This window comes from Pteropus medius, unplaced genomic scaffold, assembly GCF_902729225.1.
Source record: "Pteropus medius unplaced genomic scaffold, Ma_sr-lr_union100, whole genome shotgun sequence".
NCBI lineage: Eukaryota > Metazoa > Chordata > Mammalia > Chiroptera > Pteropodidae > Pteropus > Pteropus medius.
The window spans coordinates 3,626,871-3,650,649 of NW_024349796.1; the positions used below are offsets into that span (position 1 = coordinate 3,626,871).

At 38.9% G+C, this 23,779-nt stretch overlaps 1 protein-coding gene across 3 annotated transcripts in view; it reads left to right on the top strand.

Moving 5' to 3' along the window:
- Positions 1 to 23,779, top strand: part of DESI2 (desumoylating isopeptidase 2) — a 55,175-nt gene that overhangs the window by 7,962 nt on the left and 23,434 nt on the right. For 2 of the 3 annotated variants that reach the window (XR_005657355.1, XM_039883247.1), the window contains exons 2-4: positions 17,509 to 17,581; positions 20,134 to 20,227; positions 21,692 to 21,833. Coding sequence is in view for 2 of the 3 variants with exons in the window: in XM_039883247.1 (XP_039739181.1) it covers positions 17,509 to 17,581; positions 20,134 to 20,227; positions 21,692 to 21,833 (309 nt within the window). In the remaining variant the exon portion in view is untranslated. Of the gene's footprint in view, positions 1 to 3,801; positions 3,982 to 17,508; positions 17,582 to 20,133; positions 20,228 to 21,691; positions 21,834 to 23,779 lie in introns of all 3 variants that reach the window. The other variant, XM_039883248.1, reaches the window with a different exon arrangement.

Below are 23,779 nucleotides of genomic sequence, written 5' to 3' on the forward strand. Positions count from 1 at the left end.
AAGGCATCTGTTAACAAAATAGACTTAATAAGTAAAATGTATGGTAGGTACAGTGAATGGCAATAAAGCGGGGAGGGGAAAGGCAGTGTAGGTCAGGCTGGGCTAGTGCAGTGGCTACTGTAATTTCAAATCAAGTGGTCAAGACAGGCCTTACCATGGAGAAGGCATTTCTAAAGGGTACGCCAGGGAAAGAATGTTCCAGGCAGAAGGTAAACTAGTACAAACGATGAATCGAGCCACGTGCCTCTTAAGTAAATGTACAGCAAGAAACGAGAAGTTTTTAGGAGAATTTCTGATTTATGTTCTCAAATAGATTGACACGGATTATTGAAAATAGAGCAGGCAGTCCCAAGAAAGAACTCTCTGAGATTAGGATACATTCTACAAAGGTGAAAAGCACCATTGCCAACTTTAAAACTACAATGGGTGTTACTTAACAGATATAAAACTAAAGAGAAAATAGCAAGATTCAGAAAATCTCTCAGAACTCTGAGCAGAAGAGTCAGTATCAGTATCCAAAAGTATGATGTGCTAGGCAGAATATTTTAAAAGTTAGGAACATTCAGCCAAAGCCTGGTTTAACTTTCAAATTATAAAACTAAAGGGAAAAAAAAGTCCTACAGATATACACAGGCAAAAAAAGTTACTAGAAGGGGACAAAATCAGACTGACTTCAGATTTCTCTGTCATGACACCAAAGCCTTAAGAAAATGGAGCATTATCTACAGAGAAGGGAAAGGGAAAACATTTCGGTCTGAATGCTCCATCTTCTCAAGTTGTCATCTCTGTGAAAAAGGACACAGACCATATCAGATACTGTTGGAGAGTCAAAAGATGACTCAAAAACTTAAGAATGAGGAGGTGACAGTATAAAAAAAATGCCATGGGCATCTGTACTTGTTTAATATAGGCAAACCCTATTATATAGATACAGGTGAAAACAGTGCCAGTATCCAAAATTACCCTTCAAAGAGAACGAACATGATGTTAAAAAATTCTCCGATTATATTGACCAAACCTCGGGTGAGGAGGGAGGCAGAAGCATCTAGCAGCCCTGCATAAGAGGAAGTAGGTAAGTAGATAACAATCGATTCTTGTTTGTATTAGAAAATCGTATTTGGAGTGGATGTGTAAATTTTTTTTTCATGTAAATGTAAGTCTTGTTGGGATAAAGTCAGAACTAGAGCGGAAACAGCAGAGAAAACATAGTCCATATGGTGTAAGAGAGAAAACAAAAAGAGAAAAATGTAAAATGAAGACAAGTAGGACCAAGCATATAAATTATGAAATGAAAGGAAGTAAATTACAATCCCCTGTTAAGCTCGTTAAGTATGTTCATAGTGTCCTTTGCCTTACGTGGTCAAACTGTTGTTGTTTTACGACCTGTCAGTTTCGTGTCATCCCTAGAAAAGGTTTCCCTGGCGTGAAATTATAGAAGTAATCTACATGTGTGTTCCCAAGTGGAAGGCCAGTCATGCCAACGCTATCTCCTGAATGAGCCGTAGCTCCCTTTGTTAATTGGAGGTACACGCCACACTTAACCTATACTAAATTACCATGGGCATGTAAGCCTGTTTCTTGATTTTCTTTACTGTTCCTTTATGTAGTTGCTCCTTCCTGCACCTTTATCAGATGTTTAATTGCAGTGTTCTAGTGTGTTTTGATAACTGGTGATGAAGGTTTCTCTTCTCTTTCAGAATTTTCTTTATTCTTCTTATTCATTTTTCAAATAAAATTTAGAATCAATTTGTTAAAAAAAAAACACTGGGATTTGAAGTGTAATAACATTAAATTTGTGAATAATTTTGGGGAAGAATTGATAGATTTACAATATTGAGTCTTCCCACAATAACAAGAATTAACATTTTTTAGTGATTTCTGTATGCCAGCCATTGTGCTAAATAAGCCTTTCCCTCATATTATTGTCCCTTTTTAAGCTGATGAAACTGAGGCTTAGTTGAAGAACCTGCTCACATTCATGCCAGAAGCGGTCGAGCTCTGACGCTGGAATCTGTGCCCTTCACCACTGCATCGTATTTCTCCTCCTCCCATCCCTGGGAGGTGGTGTATTTCTCTGTTTATCCTCATCTTTTACCCCTTCCTAAACTAACATCCACTCTGTGTTCTTTGGGACTCGGTGACTGAGTAGTGACAGACATACCCCTTACGTGTGTGGGCTTTTCTGTAATGGCTAATTCTGTGTATGAACTTGGCTAAGCTGAGCTGGAACCCAGTTTAGTCAGCATCAGCCTAGATGTTGCTGTGAAGGTGGTTTTTAGATATGATCAGCATTTAAACAAGTAGACTTTGAGCAAAGCAGATTATCCTCCATAATGTGGGTGGGCCTCGTCCAATCAGTTGAAGCCTTAAGAGACAAGACTGAGGTCCCCTGAGGAAGAAGGAATTCGGCCTCCAGGTGAGCAGCAGCATCAGCTCCCCACTGGGTCTCCAGCCTGCCCTGTACCTTTCGCACTTGCCATCCCCCAGAATCACGCGAGCCAGTTCCTTAAGATCACTCCTTACTCCCTGCCTCATCTGAGTGAGATTCTGTAGTCTGCCGTTATAGTCTTGCCCTCCGCCATGCTTGCCTGCAGCCCTCGTTAAATTGAACTCTCCACGTACCCTACATCTCAGCAGCTGGAGAAAAAAACCATACTGACGAATCTCACCTTAAAATCGTGACTACAAACCCCAGGAGGACCCTAGATGCTGTCTGGCTATACTCCTTATTTCTCGTCAGCTGACTTGCCCACACCCCAAGGTGACAGCAATATTTCCTGCTCTCCCCATTCTGAGCTCCCAGCTGATGACTTCGCTGCTTTTTTCACCTAAAAGGGTGGGGGTGGTGGGAGGAGAACTGAAGAAAATCTTCCCGTTCTCCCCCCACCACTGTCCTGCTGTAGCGTGCCCCGCTCCTGTTTCAGGGAATGGGCTGAATCCCCCGTCCTGCTCTGAGGCCAGACCCCCCGCCGCGTGCTGGATCCGCCCTCTCTCTGTCCGCCTGGGCAGTGTTTGCCTCTCTCCTGTCGTTCCAGTCACTCCGTGGATAGGCCGTGCATAGCGTTATCCAGTCCTCGTCCATTAGAACTGAAGAACATTAATGGGATACCTCGATGTTATCGATGTGCGCCATGCTCCCAGACTAGGGGTTTGTGTCTTTAACCAGCTTCTTCAGAAGTGTCCTGTGTTGCTTTAAAGAGCCTAACAAATACAGAAGCAAATAAAACATACAGTAATTGCTTCTGAGGTTTGTGACACTCACCTGAAGTTCCCCTAGGACTTGTCATCCTGAAGCAGTTCCTTTGTCCACTGTGCCATCTCGTTCATTGCTGCTGCTCACTGGAGGAAGTGGCAGCGTGCTGTTGAACACCAGCAAGGGCTTAGAGGTTTCGGCCTCTCTCTGGCTGGCTGCTCCCCCGTAGGGGCCTGCTTCTCACTGCTGTCCTAACAGCTCTCCCTGGGGCTGGCAGGTGAGAGCCCCAGGACCATCTGCCCTGGTTCAGAACAGGAGCATTGACATGCAAAGGAGTCAGGGCTGAGGCAGGGCAGCAGGAAGCTCTGTCAGCCTCTTCCTTGATCAAGCCTACTGTCTGGAGTCTGTTAAAAGTATAGTTGACCCTTCTAATTCTTATAATAAAGTAAGTTAGAGAAAAGAAAATGTTTTTAAAAACATAAGGAAGAGAAAGTATAAGTTAGAGAAAAGAAAATGTTTTTAAAAACATAAGGAAGAGAAAGTATATATGTATATTTTATGCCTTCATTACACACCTAACTTTTTCTTAATTTTCTCACTATTTCTAGGCTATGTGATTAGTCTGCACTTTTTTCAAATTGTCGCAAATCTCCAGAAATATTCCAGTGCATTTATTGAAAAAAATCCAAATATAACTGGACCCATGTCGTTCAAACGCATGTTTTTCAAGGTCAGCTGTAATGTAATGCAGTTGTCTTTGTGCTGTTGCCTGGAACCAGAATTCATGGGTTTGTATCCTGCCTCCTACTTTTTAGTGTGTGACCTTGGGAAAGTTACTTAAATTCTCTGTGCCTCTGCTCCTTTCTGGAACGGGACTAGATCTAGTTCATAGGGTTATTGTAAGGATCATATGAGTCAATTTACATAAAATGCATAGAGTGATACCTAGCACATGATAAGCACTAGAAAGTTAGCTATCGTTACTGCTAATTTTGTTATTTGCAGGTTTATAGAAACTGAACAAACTCCCATTTGAATACTTTTTAGCAGTTGTAACACTTAATACCTTGATCTTTGGACTCTGCTCGCTTTATCTGAAGAAGCGTTAACACTACAGAGAACAAAGTGCTACCCAGCTTGAAGCATTAAAAGCAGGCTGTCTGTGTTTGACACCAGCCCTGAAACCTCCATCACAGCATGTGTAAAACATTGGGGTTAATTGTTTTGCCCCTTGTGTGTTAGAGTTGACAGCTGGTCTTTGGCCTTTCAGCCAGATAAACTTAATGGAATTAATTTATAAGTCCTTAAACATTTGTGGAAATCGTAAAAATAAACAGCTTAGCCTGAGATTGGTTTGTATACTACAGTATCATTATAATTTCTAGCTCACTGTCCAGCAGTAAAGTAAAAGAACCACCAGATAAGGACTTTTACATGATATTGTTGCCAGCACTTCTCAGTGTAAAAAGAGTGGTTTGGTTGAAAGTCCAGTTGAAATTCTCCTTTCCAAAAGGAACATATCCCCTAGATTCTCTCTCCTTCAGCGATGAGGGTTAGTTACAGTTCTCAGAATAGGAGGTCTCTGCATTACTGAGTTAGTGATCAAGTGAGGACGTTGTAGGGAACTTAGGCAGACAGTAGGGGATGGCTATTTCTCTTTACTTGTGATGCGGCACGCAAGGGATCACTATAATTTCACACTTAAGGAAAAATGATGACTTAACAGTAATAAAGCTTTATCTTACCGTGAGGTTGTTCAGAATATTTGAGGATTGTCAAAATCAAGGCCGCATGAGCACCTCTATGAGAAGTAGAGTTGCGTGACAGGAAAAGCCGTCGGTGAAGGCTAAGAAACCTGGGTTCTATTTTCAGCTTAGCTACTCATTCCTTGATATTGGGCGCAGTGTTTGAACACTCCTAATGTGATTTTCTTGTTTTACATGGACTGTTACCATTGAGAAAGAGTAAGTGAAAGAACGTTTTAGACTGGCATCCAAAAAACTTACTGATGTGCACGTTTGTGTTAACACTTATCAAGCTGTGATTGTTACATTCTTAACGTGTTCCTGCGGACAAGGACTGTGACAGTCGCCCTCGCAGCCCAGTGTCCAGCAGAGCCCCTGACACTTAGGAGGTGTGCATGCGTTTACTGGACCACAGTTGTCTAACTTGCTTTATTTATAGCTTTGCTGGTAAGTAAACATTGAAAATGAGATTTAAATTGAGATGCAGGAGACCCTCCTAGAACAATGTTTCTCAATTTTTATCTTGGACCAACCAAGAAATACATTTTACATCATACCCGTTATATACACACACGTAACTAAAAACAGATGTTCAGGAAACACCCTGCTATGTGTGATATCCTCTGATAAGTTTGATTCCATTATTTTTCATTCATTTAAAATAATGCTGGTGCAACCCACTGAAATGATTTCAGGATTCTCTAGTGGGTTGCAACCTGCAGTTTAAAGATAGCGTTCAAGAATGCAAGCTCAGTGAGAATGGGCACTTCACTTACGTCTATATCGCTGGTGCTTGGTAACTGGAGAAAGGGAATAGTTCCAGACTCCTTGCTGCATTTCAGCTCATCAGGTATTTGAGTGGTTTACTAGGTGTACTGAGTGTAATGCAGTACAATAATGTAATACTAAGCATCGTGGACAGTACAGAATTAAGGCTCAGTCTCAGACCTCATGTACTTTTGAGTCTAATTCAGAGGGATAATCAAGTGTAATTAGACCTTAAAAGAAGCTTCACTCTCTTACGAAAATATTTGACACAGCCATAGACACAACTAAAGTAAGTGCCTGATAGGAGAGATTTGCCAAGAGCTTGGTTTTCTGATAGAGATGTGGTATTAGAACCAAGAACTGATGACAGTACCCTGCCTCGTCTGTTTCTCATCACTAGTAGAGTCAAACTGTGGGTTATATAAAATAGATTTAGTCTTAAAAATATTCAAGGGGCATTTGGTTCGCTGCTAATTGGACTGTTAAAACTCTATTCTTCTTTAAATAACTTATCCATTCACAGCGATCCTGTGTGTACCTTGTTGCGGATCCTAAAAATTAGGCCTTTGGCAAGGCAAGCACAATAATTTTGTTTTGAAAATTGATTTACCTGGTCGATAAAGAGGAGGAAGCTTTAGCTTTATACAAAATACATAGCATCACATTTTCCTTGGTTTTAGATCGTGAGGTAGGTACGAAGTTGTGTGTACTCACACTCACATGCAGGACAGTGCCTAGGAGCGTTTAAGACCCAAGTACAGTCAGCCCTTAAGGCCAGCCTTAAGCTAAGCTTAAAATTGACGGTCAAAACTGAGAAGAGAGAAAAGAGGTTGTGAACCAGGAAGCATGGCTGCCCTAGCCTTCGTTCATGTGTGTGTGTGTGGCTACAGTGTCACAGAACATTTACAAAACTTAAGACACTACTAACTAAAAATTACTGGCAGATCTTTTGTAATCAGGAGAGATTACTTTCAAAGATTCAGGCTTAATACCTAATTTATCAATTTATATATAACATTGTAATGTTTTTGTTATAGAAAGAATTTTTTTTTTCTCAGACCTAGAAAGTGAATGATGTGCTTATTTTAGATAATATTCTCTAGTAGTGAAAAGATTGGACATTTTCTTAGAAATAAGAATAATGGGATAGAATTCATTCTTTCTTACAGTATAGAGCAAGTTAACAGATGGCCCTGGGTGTTCATGATTTCAGCTTAGACACTAGACTGTCTCAATTCGTTCAGTGAGTTTTTTATCAACTCTGCTTTATGACTAGCCCAATGCTAAGGCACCATCGATAGCATTTTAATAGGGCTTACTATGAAATAGCATTTGCTGTGAGATTATCTGGGACTCAACCCAGTGGTACCAAAAAGACATCATGAAGTGGTTTAATGGTGTGGGCATCAAGGGCAGTTTTATATGAGACAACACTGTAGTAATTATCCCACAATCTCCACTAGTCACAGTTTATTTTGGATTTTTAATTCAATCAAAACGTCTTTTCTGTCCCCTAAGCACCTTTTTACAGGAATTAGGTAAAACTCTTGCCTTAATCCAGATGAACCCTGGTTCTAGTTTTTCAGAGGAAATAGTCATACTTTATACTTAGATTATTTAATGCTGCCTTTTAAGGAACGCAGGCCCAGACCCTACCTAAGTGGTTATATTAAGTGTTTTAAGTTCCGACTAGGGAGATGGCATTTTTCGTTCTGTCGCTTGCAAACAGGAAGCATAAAATTGTATTAAATTGATAAAGCATATCACTGACTAAAATGAAGTTTAGTGAAAGTTCTCTGTCAGAAGATAATTTAACATTTTAATATATGGATGTAATATAGCACAGTCAGTTCACTTCTGTAAACGGTGCTTTAAAATAATAAATGGAAATGTTTAGGCCAATTTTTTGCATTGGGGCAAAATTGGGCTCAAAAGTAATCGTACTCATATATGTATTTTTTGCTTTCCCACATATTTTAAGATGATTATTTACTGTGACTTGTTTCCTCTTATATTAATACTTTAGAATGCTTTGAAAAGCCTTCTAAACCAGTGACACTGATTGGTGTCAGAGGAGGTAAAGTGTGTATGGGTGGGCCTCCCCGGGCTTCTTCTGTGTACTGACTGACCATCTCTGTGGCCTCAGGAAGTACAAGTCCAGAAGGTCCCAGAGCCAGAGAGAGATGTGGCTCTCTGGCCCTCTGCTCATGTCTCCGGTGAATATGTCAGCGTCCCATGAAACCCTGCCTTTCTTACAGAGACCTTTTGCTCGGATCTGTCCTTCTCCAGAATACGAACCATTGCTTGTAGGAGTCTTGACTGCCATTATTTGCCATTCAGTTTAGTGAGTCACTGCTCCTGGTTATTTGACATCCACTGCCAAAGATTCTTGAAAATTCTGAGAATTAACAGATAGCCAGAACTGATCTGCTGGAACAGAAGTATTAGGAAGGTTGATATTGTCAGTAACTCTACTGACAGTTCATGTTCGCCATGGGTCAGACACTCTTTAAGTACTTCATCCATCATTAATTCATTTAATCCTCACAGCAACCGTCTGCAGCAGATGCTGTTTATTATCTCCATCTTATAAATACGGAAAGGATAAGTATCTTTCCCCAGGTCACACCACTAGTAAATAGTGAAGCCAGAATTTGAACCAAGGCATTCTGGCTCCAGGATCTGAATTAAAATCAAACTTTTGAGACAGATTCAGTACCTTAAAAAGTTATCAAATATTTATGAAAAAAAATAAGGCAGAGCGCCCCAGATTCCAGCATCCTTTCCACTATAGTTCAGATGCTTCAACTTGTGTTAGTTGTAATATTTGAATCCACCTTTTTTTTTAAATCCAAGCAGTAATCTCTGAAGTAAATTCAGATATAACAGAAGCATTGTCCTTGTGACCTAAACCGGAACAAAGGAATGTTGTGGCTTTCCCGTTTGTCCCTAAGGGAAAGATAGCCTTAGGTTCAGGTGACCAAATGACATCTCGGTTGGGATGGTTTAGGTAGGTGGTTGACATGAGATGTTGTGGTAACTCCGCTGCCGTCTCATGGTTTGAGAGATACCGTTCGCGGTAGCATCTGGCTGATTTACTGTTTTCCTGTGGTGTGTTAGGAAGGGTTTGCAAGAATCAAACTGTAAATTAACTGAAACAAACACACAGACTCGCTGAGGGATTATCTAGTGTCAGCACTGGGAATACTTGAATATACGGCCTCCTTTGTTGGACCTACCCCCAGCGTTCTGTGTCATCCTCCGTCCCACAGTGTGGCCTTCGTGCGGCAGACTCTGAAGGCTGGCCCCAGTGTCGCCGCGTAACTGGGAGCACAGTTCTCGAACTAGCCCCCTGCATACGAGCTGCACTCAACCTCGGCCCCGGCTCTCGGAGTAAAAGCGCTCTTTTCCCAGTTCAAGTGAAGAGCTAAGCTTGCGGTCGCACTCGTCCTGCATTATCCATTTTTCCCAAGTATGTGATTTTAAACTTTTGGCATCTCCTTCTGTTTAGACAACAATATCAAGGAAGACATACCCAACAAAAATTAACAAATCTTGCTGACATCCAGTCATATCTAACTTAGCAGCTTGTTTTGTTTGTTAATTTTTCATGGATACGTGTTCCTGGCTGTGATTGCATGTTGCATATTTATATATTTGCTGTTAGAAAACGTCATTGTTTTGCATATTTTTTAAAGTAATGACATAGGATAGAAACGAAGATAGAGAAGCATTGAGAAGCATTATTAATTTCAGAAATCTTAAACTATGTGAGGATAGCAGTTACTTCAGCATGATAGCAACAGCAAGTCATTCATTGTAGGGGAGTTTTATACCTGAAATCATTCAGTAAAAGGCTCGGTCCTCATGTGCTTTTTTTGTTTCAATTGTTTGCAGGTATCTCATTAAATCCTCACTTAAAATAGGCATCATCCATATTGTCTGCATAGCCTTGGCAGGGCTTTGAGGCAGAAGGACTCGATGAGGCATGCTGACCTTGAATTAAACACTGTCTTCCACAGGCAGCCTGCCCAGGTTTTAAAGATTGAGCCTTCGAGGCGTGATCACTAATTAGAGCCAGGAAGCCCTACCAGGAGCGGAAACGTTTAGAGGGCGTCTTTCCCTGACCAGCTCTCCATGGACGGTTTACCCTCGTTCCTTTTAAATCCATTCCAAAAAAAAAAATCACACTAAAGAAAAACATCTTCATAATGGAAATTCTAAAAATTTTGTCAGTAATGTACTGCTGTTTGTCTATGAAGAAGTGGCTAACCAGAATATGTGTTTATAGAGTTGAATTTTTTTCTCTTCTTGATGTATTGTTTGTACCCCATTTTCCATACGTTTTTGTAGGCAGCTGTCTAGAATTAAGAATGCAGTCTATAAGTTGAGAAGTCACCTTTTTAAAGGTTTTTAATTGGGCATTTGAGTTCAAGAACTAATTGGACCATCTTTTGTATTAGAAAATGTTTTAGAGTATTTTTTTTCAATTCTTTTTTCTTTTTTGGTCAAAAGACCCTCATTCATAATCTATATATTTTATTTCACTCATAGTAAATTTTATATCGGACCTTTTTTTAGAATAAGAACAGAGAAGTGGAAACTTTATTCTTCATGAGTAGACAAAGTATGTGTCTGAAGGAAAGTTTTCCCTTGGGGAACTCATGGTATTTATAGAATAGTTTTTGTTTAGGTTTACCAACTATAAAACTATATTTTCTTCTGCCATTTGGTATAAGTTAGTAGATCCTTCTAGCATTTTTTAGTATAGAACTACATGAGATACAGTTCACATACCATACAGTTCACCCTTTGTGTACAATTCAGTGGATTTTAGTGTAGTCACAGAATAGTACAGCCATCATCACAATCAATATTAGAAATTTTTCACCTTCCCCAAAAGAAATCCTATACCCATTAGCAATCACTCCCATTTTTCTGCAAACCTGCCGATCATAGGTAACCACTAAGCTACCGTCTATCTGTATAAATGTACCTGTCCTGTGCATTTCATACAAATGGAACCATACAATATGTGGTCTTTTCTGATCGGCTTCCTTCACCTGACACGCTCTCAGGGTCATTGATGCTGCTGCCTGCATCAGTACTCGGTTTGTTTTTACCGAAGTAATAACATTACATTGTGTAGATATACTACTCTTGATGTATTTATCAGTTGATGGACATTTCGATTGTTCTGCTTTTTGGCTGTTAAAAGTAGTACCGCTGTGAACTTGATTCCGATTGTTGTTGTGACTACTGGTATTCATTTCTCGGTTATAAACCCAGGAGCAGAATCGCTGGGTCGCACGAAGCTCTGGGTTTAATATTGTGAGGAACTAACTGCCAGACCTTCCCACTGCCACACCGTTTTAGATCCCCACCAGCGGTGGTGCAGATTCCAGTTTCTCCACGTCCCTGTCAGCACTTGTGTATCTGTCATTTTGATTATAGTCTTCTGAGTGGGTGTGAAGTGGTATCTAATGGTGGTTTGGGATTGTATATTTTCCTGAGCGAAATGCCTGTTTAGACCCTTTGCCCATCTTTAGTCAGTTTATTTGTCTTGTTCTTAAGTTCTAAGAGTTCTTTACATATCGTGGATATACGTCACTTATCATATATGACTTGCTGGTGTTTTCTCCCAGTCTGTGGGTTGCCTTCTCACTTTATAGTGTCCTTGGAAGCACAGAAGTCTTCAATTTTATAAGGTCTAGGTTATCTAGTTTTTCTTTTGTTGCTTGTGCTTTTGGTGTCAAAAGTAAGAAACCATTTCCTAATATAAGATCATGAAGATATACTTTGTTTTCTTCCAGAGTTTTATAGTTTTAGATCTTACATGCTGGACTTCGATCCATTTCGAGTTAATTTGTGTTAGTGGTGTGAGGTAGGGGTCTCACTTCTTCCATTTGCATGTGGATGTCCAGTTGTCCCAATTCTATTTCTTGAAAAGAGTGTTTTTTCCTTCACTGGACTCTCTTGGCACCCTTGTCAAAGATCAATTGACCATAAATGTAAGGGTTTGTTTCTAAACTGAGTTATATTTCCTTCATCTGTTTGCGTTTTTATGAGAGTTACACACCATCTTGACTACTGTAGCTCTGTACTAGATTTTGAGATCAGGAAGTGTGAGTCTTCCAACTTTTTCAAGATTGTTTGGCTATGATGCGTCTCTTGGATTTCCAGCATCAGCTTGTCAATTTCTGCAAAATGGGCGGCTGGGATTTTGATGAGGTTTGCAGTGACTGCCTGTCAATTCGGGGAGTGTTGCCATCCTAACAACATTGTCTTCTAATCTGGCAGTGTGGAATGTCTTTCCATTTATTTAGGTCTTTAATTTCTTTCAATAATGTTTTTATAATTTTCAGATACAAAACTATGTAGTTCTTTTGTTAAATTTATCCCTAAATATTTTTTAATGCAACTGTAAATGCAATTGTTTTATTTTTGTATCGTTCACTGCTAGTATGTAGAAATACAATTGATGTTTGTATGTTATTCTTGTACCCTGCAACCTTGCTGAATTTTTTAGTTTTAATAGTTTTTTAGTAGATTCCTTATAATTTTCCGTATAGAAGATCATGTCATCTGTAAATAGAGGTAATTTTACTACTACTTTTTCAGTCTAGGTAGCTTCTTTTTTTCCTCCTTGTCTAATTGCCCTGGCTAGTATATCCAGTACAGTATTTCATAGAAGCGATGAAAGAGGACATCCTTGTTTTGTTTCTGATCTTAAAGGGAAAGCGTTAAGTCTTCGACCATCAATATGTTGGCTGTGGGTTTTTCATGGATGCATGCCCTTTATCAGATTGGGGAAATTTCTTTGTATTCCTAGTTTTTTTAGTGTTTTTACCATGAAAGAGTGCTGCATTTTGTCAAATGTTTTTTTGCATCTAATGAGATGATTATGTGTATTTCATACTTCATTCTGTTGATACAGTATATTATTATTATTTTTTTTTTTTAAGATATTAAATCTACCTTTTCATTCCTGGAAGAAAGCCCATTTGTTTGTGGTCTAGAATCCTTTTTTTTATGTTGCTGGCTTCAGTTTCCTAGTCTTTTGAGGATTTTTGAGTCTGTAGTCATAGGACAGATTAATCTTTGTTTTTGGTGTCGTTAATTCTGGCCTCATAGAATGAGTTGGGAAGTGTTCTCTTTTATTCTATTTTCGAGTAGTTTGTGAAGAATTGGTATGGATTCTTGTCTAAATATTTGGTAGAAATCACCAAAATCATTTGGTCATAACCTTTTTTTTTTGTAGGTAGTTTTTAAGTTGTAACCTTTTTTCTTTGTAGGTAGTTTTTAAGTTACTAATTCTCTTTTCTTTCATTCTCGTTCATTATATATCCAAATTTTTTATTTCTTCTTGAGTCGGTTTTGGTAGTTTGCATCTTTCCAGGAATGTGTCTGTTTCATCTGTTATCTAATTTGCTGATGCACAGTTCATAGTATTACTTATGATCTTCTTTATATCTGTAAGGTAAGTTGAGATGCCTATTTATAGATCTCTGACCAGTAAATGGTCACTTTAATCTCTCAAAAGAAATTAACCTTTAAATTTGAGGGCCTTTCTAGGGATAGAAAATACAAAGAAACATGAAAAGCAAAAAACTGTGGAGTCCCTGATCGTTGTTGGTAACAGTGAGAAATCAACATCAGCATTAATTCCTTCCTGGCACGGAATACTGAGACAAGCCTTTGGGAAGAAATGATGTTAGGAGTGGGTAGCTCTCTGCTGTCACACTGTCCAAAGAAACGGCTCTGGGTTAAATCCTTTTCCTCGCAACTTGCGGGCTTCCCATAACCTTGAGCAAAACACTTGACCTGATTGTCCAGCTTCCCATCTGAGAGTGGAGACAACGCCACCACTTGCAAGCCATCGGGCCGTCATTTTCCATGCTAGTTCCTCCGCGCTTCTTCAGAAACCTCCCATGGGCCAGATCGCAGTACACTGAACTCCCGACGGCCGACTGCATTTTTGGATGGTACCTTTTTCTCTAATTTTTAAGTTTCTGTCATTTTACAGATTTCGCAATTTATAAAATGTGTCAAAGCATATCCTTTTATTTTTTAGAATGTAAAGTCTTGAATGCAGGGAAATTTCACACTAAAGCAGTATAGCACCTTCCCAGGCAGCATACGAGAGTTCTAAGCGTGAGATCCCTCAGCATGGAAGAGATGATTTTCATTTGTGAAAGCGCAGAGAATAAAAGATTTCTGAGTTCAGGACCTCACTCTGACAAGTGCTTTCCCATCCTAACCCTGTTTTTACCCTTTGACCAAAAGCCACTGATTGGGTATAATTTTTTTTTTTTCATGAAAATCTTTGTCTCTTAATAAAACATTTAGACTCCCATTATAGAAATTTATTACAAAAACACTTTGAGAAGGCTATTTACTGCTCCACTAAAAGATATATTGTTAAAATTAAGTGATGTTAGACATCAAATGGAAAAAATGCTCAATTTACTATGAGTTTGAAACATTGTGGACAGTGTTTTATTGTAGATGTTGTAGCCAAACCGTTAATGTATATATCTCGTTTTGGAAAATACCCTGTATTTTGAAAGAGAAGCTCACACGTGAAAAGCAGTAGGTCGAGCTGGCAGCATCCAGAGCAAAGGCCTGCTGGAGCCGCCATTAAGGAAGTCAGCAGCACACAGACCAAATTATTGGTTGCGAAGAGTATAAACAATGGGATTTCTCAAACGGAAAAGGCAATTTAAGACCTTGAAGTCGGCTTCCCAGGAGACTTGTGGCTGGGAAAAGACTCGGAGAATCCTCTGCTAGCGGAAAACACTGGGAAAGGGGGCGAAGGGGGCGAAGGGGGAGGGCAGCAAGGGACTCAGAAGGGCACCTTCTTCTGTTGTGAGGAGGCAAGGACTAGATTCATCTCTTTAGTTCCCCTTACCTTGTTATTCTGAAAATGTTTAAACCTTCCAACAAAAAGTGGTAAGAAGAGCACCATCTGTATACTCTTCCCCTACATTCACCAGTGGAAAAGCCATGTTGCTTTCTCTTACCCTTTCCCACCCCACCCACCCCCACCAAAGGTAAGTCAGAAACATGACCGCATTTCATCTCTGCGTCAACACGTTTCCTGAACAGACGTCCTCTACCTAACCTGTGATCTCTACTGTGATCACACCCAAGAAATTTGCAGGTGGCACAATACCGCTGATGTATAGTCCCTATTAGTATCTCCGCCATTGTCCCAATGATGTCTTTTTGGCTTTCCTCCCCCCACCCTCCCGCCCCTCAGGGAGCCAGTTAAGATTCCTTCATTGCATTTGTCATGTCTTTTTAATCTTCTTTAAAAAGGAGCCTCCCTTTTTTTGACTTCCATGTCATTATTTTTCAAAAGAACAGGCCACTTTTCTCAGAGAATGTTCCACAGTCCAGACTTACCTGCCTTTTCCTTATGGTTATACTGTGGCATATTCGACAAGAAAAGCAATGGGAAATGTGAGCTTTCTCATTCGTTACATCAGGAGCATATGACATCAGTTTGTCCAACTATTGACAATACTCAGTTTAATCACTTGGATAAGGCGATATTCACCATATTTTCCCATTGCAAAGGTATCTTTTTTCTTATAACATGGGAAAATGTAGCTGTATGATAGTTCATAATATGGATTTACTATAATTTAACCATTCCCTTACTGATATTTAGATTGTTTCCAGTATTTCGGTATCATACACAATAGCAGTTAATGTCCACGACTATGTCTTTACATATGCTCAAGTATTTCTGTAGAATAGATTCCAAGAGGTGGAATGGTTAAGTAATTGCCATTGGTTCACTTTTCTGCAGTATCTTCCTCACACCCTTACCAACGCCAAGTATTAGCAATCGTTTTTGGATTTGCCAATCTGATGGGTAAAATAAGAATGGCAGCTTATTTTAATTACTGTTTTTCTGTGTACTAATGACCTTGTTAGTCCATGTTTGTTGACTACTAATTTCTTCTATGATTGCTCAATTGTCTCTGGGTTTTGGAGTTTTGTTATGTTGTGTTTTGTTCTGTTTTAGTGGAGCTTTTAAATACAGTATCCCTTGCTGTCTGAACCTTTGTTGCCCAAACTCTGGAATCGAATAGATTTAGATAAATATTTTGAGAAATCCCTTGCTATATGCACCCTCACTACTCTCCCTCCAAAATCAAATTGATTCAGGTGTAAAAAGATATCCCTCACTTTCCTGACTCGCCATCTAAATTCAGGATGCCCAAAGCAGGAGCCAAATAGAATGAGACAGAGAAGGAAACTTGTATTCTCCTACTAATCTGTGTTATACGTGTTACAGATCTTTTCTCCCTGTGTATTGTTTATCTTCCGACCTTATTAATATAGTTTTATACAATAAAAGGTTGTAAATGTTCATGTCGAATATCTTGTCTTCCTCTATAAATTCTAGGTTTTTCTAGGTTGGCTTTCTCATCTAAGATTTTTTTCAATCTATTTTATTTTCTTTGTGATTATTTTTAGACACTAGAATATTTAGATATGTGAAATGTCAACACATTTTAAATAATACAGCCCTTATTATTAATTTTAAAGACCACCTTTACCATATACCAGATTCTTATGTGTATATATATGTATATATGTGTATATATGTATATATATATATACATATATATATACATACACACACACACACACACACACACACACAAAGGATCTGTTGCTGTAACAGTGGTGCCATACCTTTTTAATAAATATTTGATACCTAGATGAGAGAGTCCCTTGTTCTTCTTCATATATTTCTTGTTTATTGTTGCTTAATTTTTCTTCCAGTTACATCGTAGTAGGAAAAAAAATGACTTTATCCATTTATGCTTTTCCAGCAATATATGAGAATGTGCGTTTTCCCAAGTCCAGGAGAAAATGGGTCTGGAGTTGAGGTTGAAACTTGAATAAACCTAGAAAAATTAAAGACAAATTATGTACCCTCTAACCTGATAGTTTTGTGTGCTAAGCGTCACTCACATGTTTGCTTAATGAGCTTTAACTCAGTTCTCGTCTTCTGTGTGTAGACGAGAACTCTGCAGTCTGTCCTTTTAACCCCTTTCTCATTCATCCACCGTAATTTCATATCACACCACTTATGTACATTTCCTTCCCATGCCCCTCCACCCCATCCGTCCCCGGAATTTTCTATCTGGGGAAATCTCATTTGTTCCTAAGAAAAACCCGGTTCAGGTATTACCTTTTCTGGGAATTTTTTTCATGCCAATTATAAGAAAATGTTCTAACCTTTGTGCTTCATGTTTATTCCTACATTCTTATCAAACTTTGAGCTGAATCAGGGCATAATATGCTATACATGTCATATATATGTCTTTTTTAAACATTTTTCGAAAAGAATAAAATACCCCTGTCTTAAAGGAGCTCACCAGAGAGTAAAAGGGAATGCTTAAGATAGAAGAAAAATAGATATGAACGCAGATGTCTTGATTTTTTTAAAAAGTCACTAACAGGAGAGCTTTTGTATTCATTTTTTCCACCACCTGACCAGATTTATATTTTAACGGCTTCTGCTCCAGGCCTTAGCTAATGTGCTTGTAAGCAAATCGAGACATTTGTTTTGCCCCAGAAGGGCCTTACCCAGGTGATATGTGGCACAGGCAGAGGCACAGAGATAGGACCAAATGGGTCGTTATTGTGGGAGTTTCAGAGGGGTGAGGAAAAATATCAAGAAATGGGATTAGGCCAATTTGGGGAGTAGTAGCTTCCTATCATATGAAGTTGAGTCGTACATGAACAGATATTCTGAATCTTTCCTTTCTCTCTTAGTACTGGATGAACGAGTACACCTCGTCCATTGGAATTGGAGTCTTTCATTCAGGAATTGAAGTATATGGCAGAGGTACGTGTACACACCGTCCAAATGTACTTTCTGAAGATTTTTTTTGCTTTAAAGGAATTGCAAAATCAAAACTCTAGCTCTCCCTTTTCATTGTAACTGCTTCCATGTCGCATTGCAGAAAGTAGAAGAGCATCTCTCCTTATCTTTATGTCGCATTTTGAAAAAATGCCTAAAGTTGAATATTTGGGGGAAAAGTACCAAAGCACATGAGTGTAGGTTCATTTAGTTATCCTTAATTCTAAATATTATGTCTCAATATTTACCTCTTGAGATTGTTATACCACGATAGTTTTGCTCTGAGAACGTGATAGAAACAATCGTTTTGGTTGGGAAGGATTGATTCTAGAGGGGGTCAAACTTGAAATACCAATTTCCTGAGGGAATTTCAGTACTTCGTTTTTGTAGTCCATCAAATATATAGTTGTAAAGTTTTAAAATATCACCGAGCAAATCTGCCCTTGACAGCTCTAACTTTTTGCTCAAGAACGATGGCCTTTGTCATTAACTCAGCCCCTTTTAGTCTTTATTACCTTTTATCATGATAAACGTGACAGGAGCCACTTAAACCCAGCAGCTCTGTTTTCAACAGCTTTTCCCTTTGTTCTGTCCTCCACTCTTGGTGCAAGATAATTCAGATTGTAAGCAGCAATGTCCTGCACACAACAGATCACATCCCGGTTGCATCAGGATTGTGATAATATATTAGTTTGAATCATAAACTCACCCTATAGCAGAAATGCCTTTATTCATTTCAGCGAGGCAGCCTTTGTCACCTCTTAGAACGTGTTATCGCCATTTATTTGGTTACCCCCGAAGACTGCACGCCAGCTTTAGCTAATACAAAGAAAAGGCTCGTTTACTTAAATGTGTCAGTATGGTGTTTTTATTATCCCTTTTTTATATTGCACATTAGCCGCTTCTAGGTGTAATGTAGCATATTAAATGCTGGCTGGAAGGATCTGCTATTTAAGCTTCATTTTTACTTGAAAGGCTGCATCTACCAAATACTCCCCCAAAAAGCTGAGACTCCTGCTGAAAGTTTCAGTGGCAGGAGAATTGCTATGGGTGGGATCGTAGTCGGGGGCGTTTGCTCCTCCTTTGATTTGGCTTTTGCCAAAGCCGTGTGTAAATTCCTTTTAAACTGAATTCGTATGGTATGTTACAATTTTTAAAGTGCCATCAAGTTTTGAACCAAATGACCATGCTGCTGTGAGGTGGATAAGGGCATGTGGCATTTTCTCCATTTTTCAGATGAAGAAACCAAAGCTCAAACCTGCTAAAAGTTGTAAACAGCAAAGAAATAAATAAACAAATGAGAGGGGGGAAAAAACCTGCTGAAAGTCATACTGCTCATATTAACAGGACTAGAACTTGAACCCGGGTGTTCTTACATATTAGTCTGTTGCTGTTGTGTCTTCCTAATCATTGCTCCCTTTCATAAAATGATTTAGGAGTGATTAGAAACATGGTCCAAATCAGGTCTCTAAGCTTAGCAAAGCCAGGGCAAAACATATTCCTGAAAGTGAACGATTGCTTCTCGAATAGAAGAGTAAATGTCTCTGTGGCTTTCCTTACTATAATTAAAAAACGTTAAAAATCCAAATATAATCTTCCCTTGTCTAACCTGATTTTTATGATTTGTCATAAAAAAAAAATTTAATGTATATGTCAGAATTGAATGTTAAACACTTTATTTCTCATTTATATCATTGCTTTTTTTATGAAAGGTCTGAATCAAAAGTAAACTTAGTATGTGCCTTGTTCCTTCTCATGCTTTGTTCTTAGACCTTTTAAGCTCATATTTAATGAATTTTAAGTGATGAGATTCATTTAAACAGTTGTTCGGAATTCTTTAAATAAGCCCACTAAGATTTGCCACTTAAATATTTAAGTATCTCATATCAGAATTGTAGCCAGAAATTTTAGTTCCTTCCTGATCCGAAGTCAGTCTCCATTCTGTTCTGAAGGAGAGTTTGTATGTGACGAGCCTGGGTGTACGTTCCTCATGGTGCAGGCAGCTCCTACCCAGCTAAAAGATTTGCTGTGGAGAGTGTGTGAGTGGATGTGTTAATTTGGCAGTATGTTTTTTCTCAAATGAGGGGAATTGAATTCAGTTTTTCAGTTTTGCTAGTGTTTCGCTCTTAGAGATAAACCAAGAGTCTTCAGCCTGGGTACCATGGAAACTCTTTATTAGACAGCTTTCCAGTAACGTACAAGTCTGAAATTTGATCGTTTTAATTTAGAAAGTGGCGAAACACCGACTGACCACCTACTTAGTTTGCCCTGTCACTTTGGAGTGTCGGTCACTCTCCTTGCCAGCAAGAGCAAACTCAGCGTTACCTCTGAGCGTTTTTCATTATTAGAGTTTCAGGTCTTTTGTGTCAACTGTTCTGTACAAGCAATAACTGAGTGAGATGTTTGTGAAAGCGTTAATAAACTGGAAAATATTTAGTGTCATTATTATTTATCCTCATCATTCATAAAAGCTAATTCAGCATTCTGGTTAAGTTTTGTGTGATAAATACTAAAAATCATGAGTTTTCTCTTTTCAGAATTTGCTTATGGTGGCCATCCTTATCCCTTTTCTGGAATATTTGAAATTTCCCCAGGAAATGCTTCTGAACTAGGAGAAACATTTAAATTTAAGTAAGTAGGGAGGATAATTTTTATTACGCTGTTTTAGGTGCCAAAGCTTATTTTCAGGCATACAGAATTCATTCTATAGATTAAAATCCAGGAAATTAAAATGTTTCTTTTAACATTGCTTTAGTTGCTGACATTTTATTTTAAAATCAAATCTAAGTGGTTGTGTAAAGATGGGAATCAGCCAACACAATGCCTGAAATAACCTAGTCTGTTGCTTTTACCAAAGACCTGTATAAGTTATTCTGTCTCAAGTTCTGCTTTAGAAAACGTTCATATCCAATGATTGCTTCTGTGCAGTCTCCTGTTTGGAGTGAGGTGGAGGAAAGTTTTATTGTGACCTAACACTATTAAAAAGCTCTTCTTCATTTTCCCAATGAAAGGGGTACTGTTTATAAATCTCAAAGAATTAGATAGTTGATTAGCCAGAAAACTGTTGTTAAAGTACATGTATTCCATGTAGAGATAAACCTAAAATATGTGGATATGAGTACATGGGAGCCTGATGAGTAGCAAACAGCCCTGAAACTCTGAATGCCAGTCGTCACATTTCCATTCCTTGCTCAAGGTTTGTATTTAAAGGAATGTTTGGAACCTTAGTTTCAGGGAGAGTTAAAGAAACTTCTGGGCCTATAATAGGTGCCAAGTGAAAAATAGTGAATGAGGTTGTACCATTGAAATTCAGTGTAGGGCTACACACGTTTATCACTACTGTGTTCGTGGTTCCCTTGGCCCACAGCGAATAGAAACACGTACCCCAGGGCCTGTAATGCCCTCCTGAATCTCTTCGCCAGGGCTCCCTGTCGGCAAGACTGCTGGATAAAAAGGTTTCCTAAGTATTCTCAGCTCTCTGGATGCCTTACTCATATCTGACTAAAAGTCCACCTTCTGTTGAATAACGTCTGTTGCATTTCCAGAGCAGTAGTTAGGGTGAGGGGTTGGTTTAGGTTGGGTTGGGGTTTTTTCTTGGTTTTATAGTGCTTTAAAAAAAAAAAAAGTAGTCGTTTGACAGTTCATCTCACTGCAACACAGTAGCAGATAAATTAAAAGATTATTTCTGAAAGAGAATGTGGCCAGCCACCTGATGGCATGTGTGACTAGGCAGGAATGTTTGCAGCACGTATCTTGTTCCCTAATAATAGAACTACTTATACAATAGTTGTAAAAATAACTCTGATATTACATTTTTAGTGTAATGACATTGTTTTCTAAAGAAAATGTCTTATTTTGCATTTATATTGTTCAAAAGTAGTGTACTTAAGAATTTATTGCAGAAAAGTGGAAACTAAATTAACTGAAATTTTTTAAGTATCTCATTTACCTTTAATATTACGTTAACCTTGCTTTGTTACATCAATCATGATATTCCTGGAAATAAGCAAGTCATTCAGCATGCTTTGTATAAATACCTAAAACTCACACAGCTATGTTTTTTTTTCTTTTTCTTTTTTCTTTGTGTTCTTTAAGAGAAGCTGTTGTTTTAGGGAGCACTGACTTCCTAGAAGATGATATAGAAAAAATTCTAGAAGAACTGGGAAAAGAATACAAAGGCAATGCCTATCATTTGATGCACAAAAACTGCAATCACTTTTCTTCAGCTTTATCAGAGGTAAATTAGATTTTATGCTACAAGCTCTTCAAATAAATAAGATTTATTTATTTGTCGTATAAAATATGGTATTATGTTTCTTTCTCTTGCTTGAATAACCTTTCTAGAGTTGGAGACTTTAGAGTCAGCACAGCTTTCAACTGTAATTACATTCATGGCTTTGCAGTGGGTAGAGAGTGAGTACAAATAATTGTCTCTCTTATTCTAATTCATTTTATTACAATCTGAAACTTCCACTTTAAAAAAGTTAATGCCCAAGAGACTTTTGCTTCTTAGACACTAAGATTTCGTTTTTCCTAAATTTTAGTTGCCAACTGGAATTTTTTCCTGGCACTTACTTATTAATAAGTAATCCATTTCTCTTATCTCAGAGTTTTATTTTGCCAGCTTATCACACAGACACTTTTTTGCCTTCCTGATTCTTGAATCCCAGGCAAAAGACCAAAACTAGATCAAAATTATAGAACCTTCAAAAAAGAAAACGGAAGAAAGCAAAAGATTATCAGATAAGGGCTAGAGAATTAAATAGTGCTTGAAAGAACTCCCCAGCTGTCTCAGAGCAGCTGGTTGCAGTGGCAGCATCAGGTACCACGGAAATGACGAAAGGTGGCAAGGAGCATGTGGGCTGCTCTTTCAGGGACCTCCTCTGCAGGGTGCTCAGCTGCCTGGCCCTTTATACTTCCCTCATGACTTCCACACAGAGCTTTCGAACAGGGCTGTAGGGGACCACTGGTGTGCTTCGCAAAGTACATTTCGAGGATCAGCAGCATCAGCATCACGTAGGAATTTGTGATATGCATTGTCTCTGCCTCACCGCTAATACACTGAATCTGAGTCTTCGTTCTAACATGCTCCTCAGATGCTTCATGGGAACATGAGGGTTGGAGAAGCAGCGTCAGTCTTGGGGATGCAGATACCGGTTGACTTCCAAGGAAGAGGGAAGATGGTTCAGAGCTTTCTTGAACCTAGACATGACATTTGTAGGGAATACATTCAGAGATCCATAGAATGCTAAAATTGGCAGAGACATCAGACAGCATCTAATCCAGTCTCCTCATTCTACAGCCAGGAAGTGGGCCCTGATTAGAGAACTGATTTGTCAGAGATTGTTGTGGAGAGCTCAGGTTAGACCCCGACTAAGTCCAGGGCTTGTGTTATACTTTGTCATTACTTCCTCTGGCTTCGATTTATTCTCTCCCCCGAATAAATTAATAGCTTTACTGAGCATCTCTAACACCACCTCAGCCCTGGTCTAATCCTGAAACCACGTCACATTTGGGAGTCCAAAGAGCAGTTCTGATGTCCCCGGAGCTGTCTTTTTAGGTCACACACAGTCTTCATGCCTTCCCCGTACGAGACTCAATAGTTACGTGACTTAGCAGCTCACTAGTGACAGCTGCGATGAGCACTCTGGACAGCGAGGCACATGGGGAGCTATTTCAGTAAACCCCACGTAATCAGGGCAGACAGATTTAATGATTGGCACTCTCAAGTTTATGAATCTAGCGCGCTTCTATATCTTTGAGGACAGAGTTTGGAGATACGTAATACCAGTCGCAGATAATCATAGCTATAATTATAATTGATTGTTGATATATGTACTGTGTTCGGCATTCTAAAAATTCTAAGAATTATCATCATTTAACATCATAGTTATCAGTTCACATAGTTCCTCTACAACAAGGATTTTGTGCAGGCCTGCAAGCTAATGATGGTTTTTACATTTTAAATGTTTGAAAACAAACATGAAAAGGCATCTGTACAGTGGCGTGTACAGATGATGTGTAACGCTCAGCTTCCGTGTCTGGGAAGTGTGACTGGAGCACCGCCGTGCTCATTGTTGACACACCTTCTTGACCGCCCTCGGCCGCAGCATCTGATTCAGAACGGCCTGAACAATGAGGAAACCTGTTATCTCACGACAGAGGAAGTCCAGAACAAGGCAG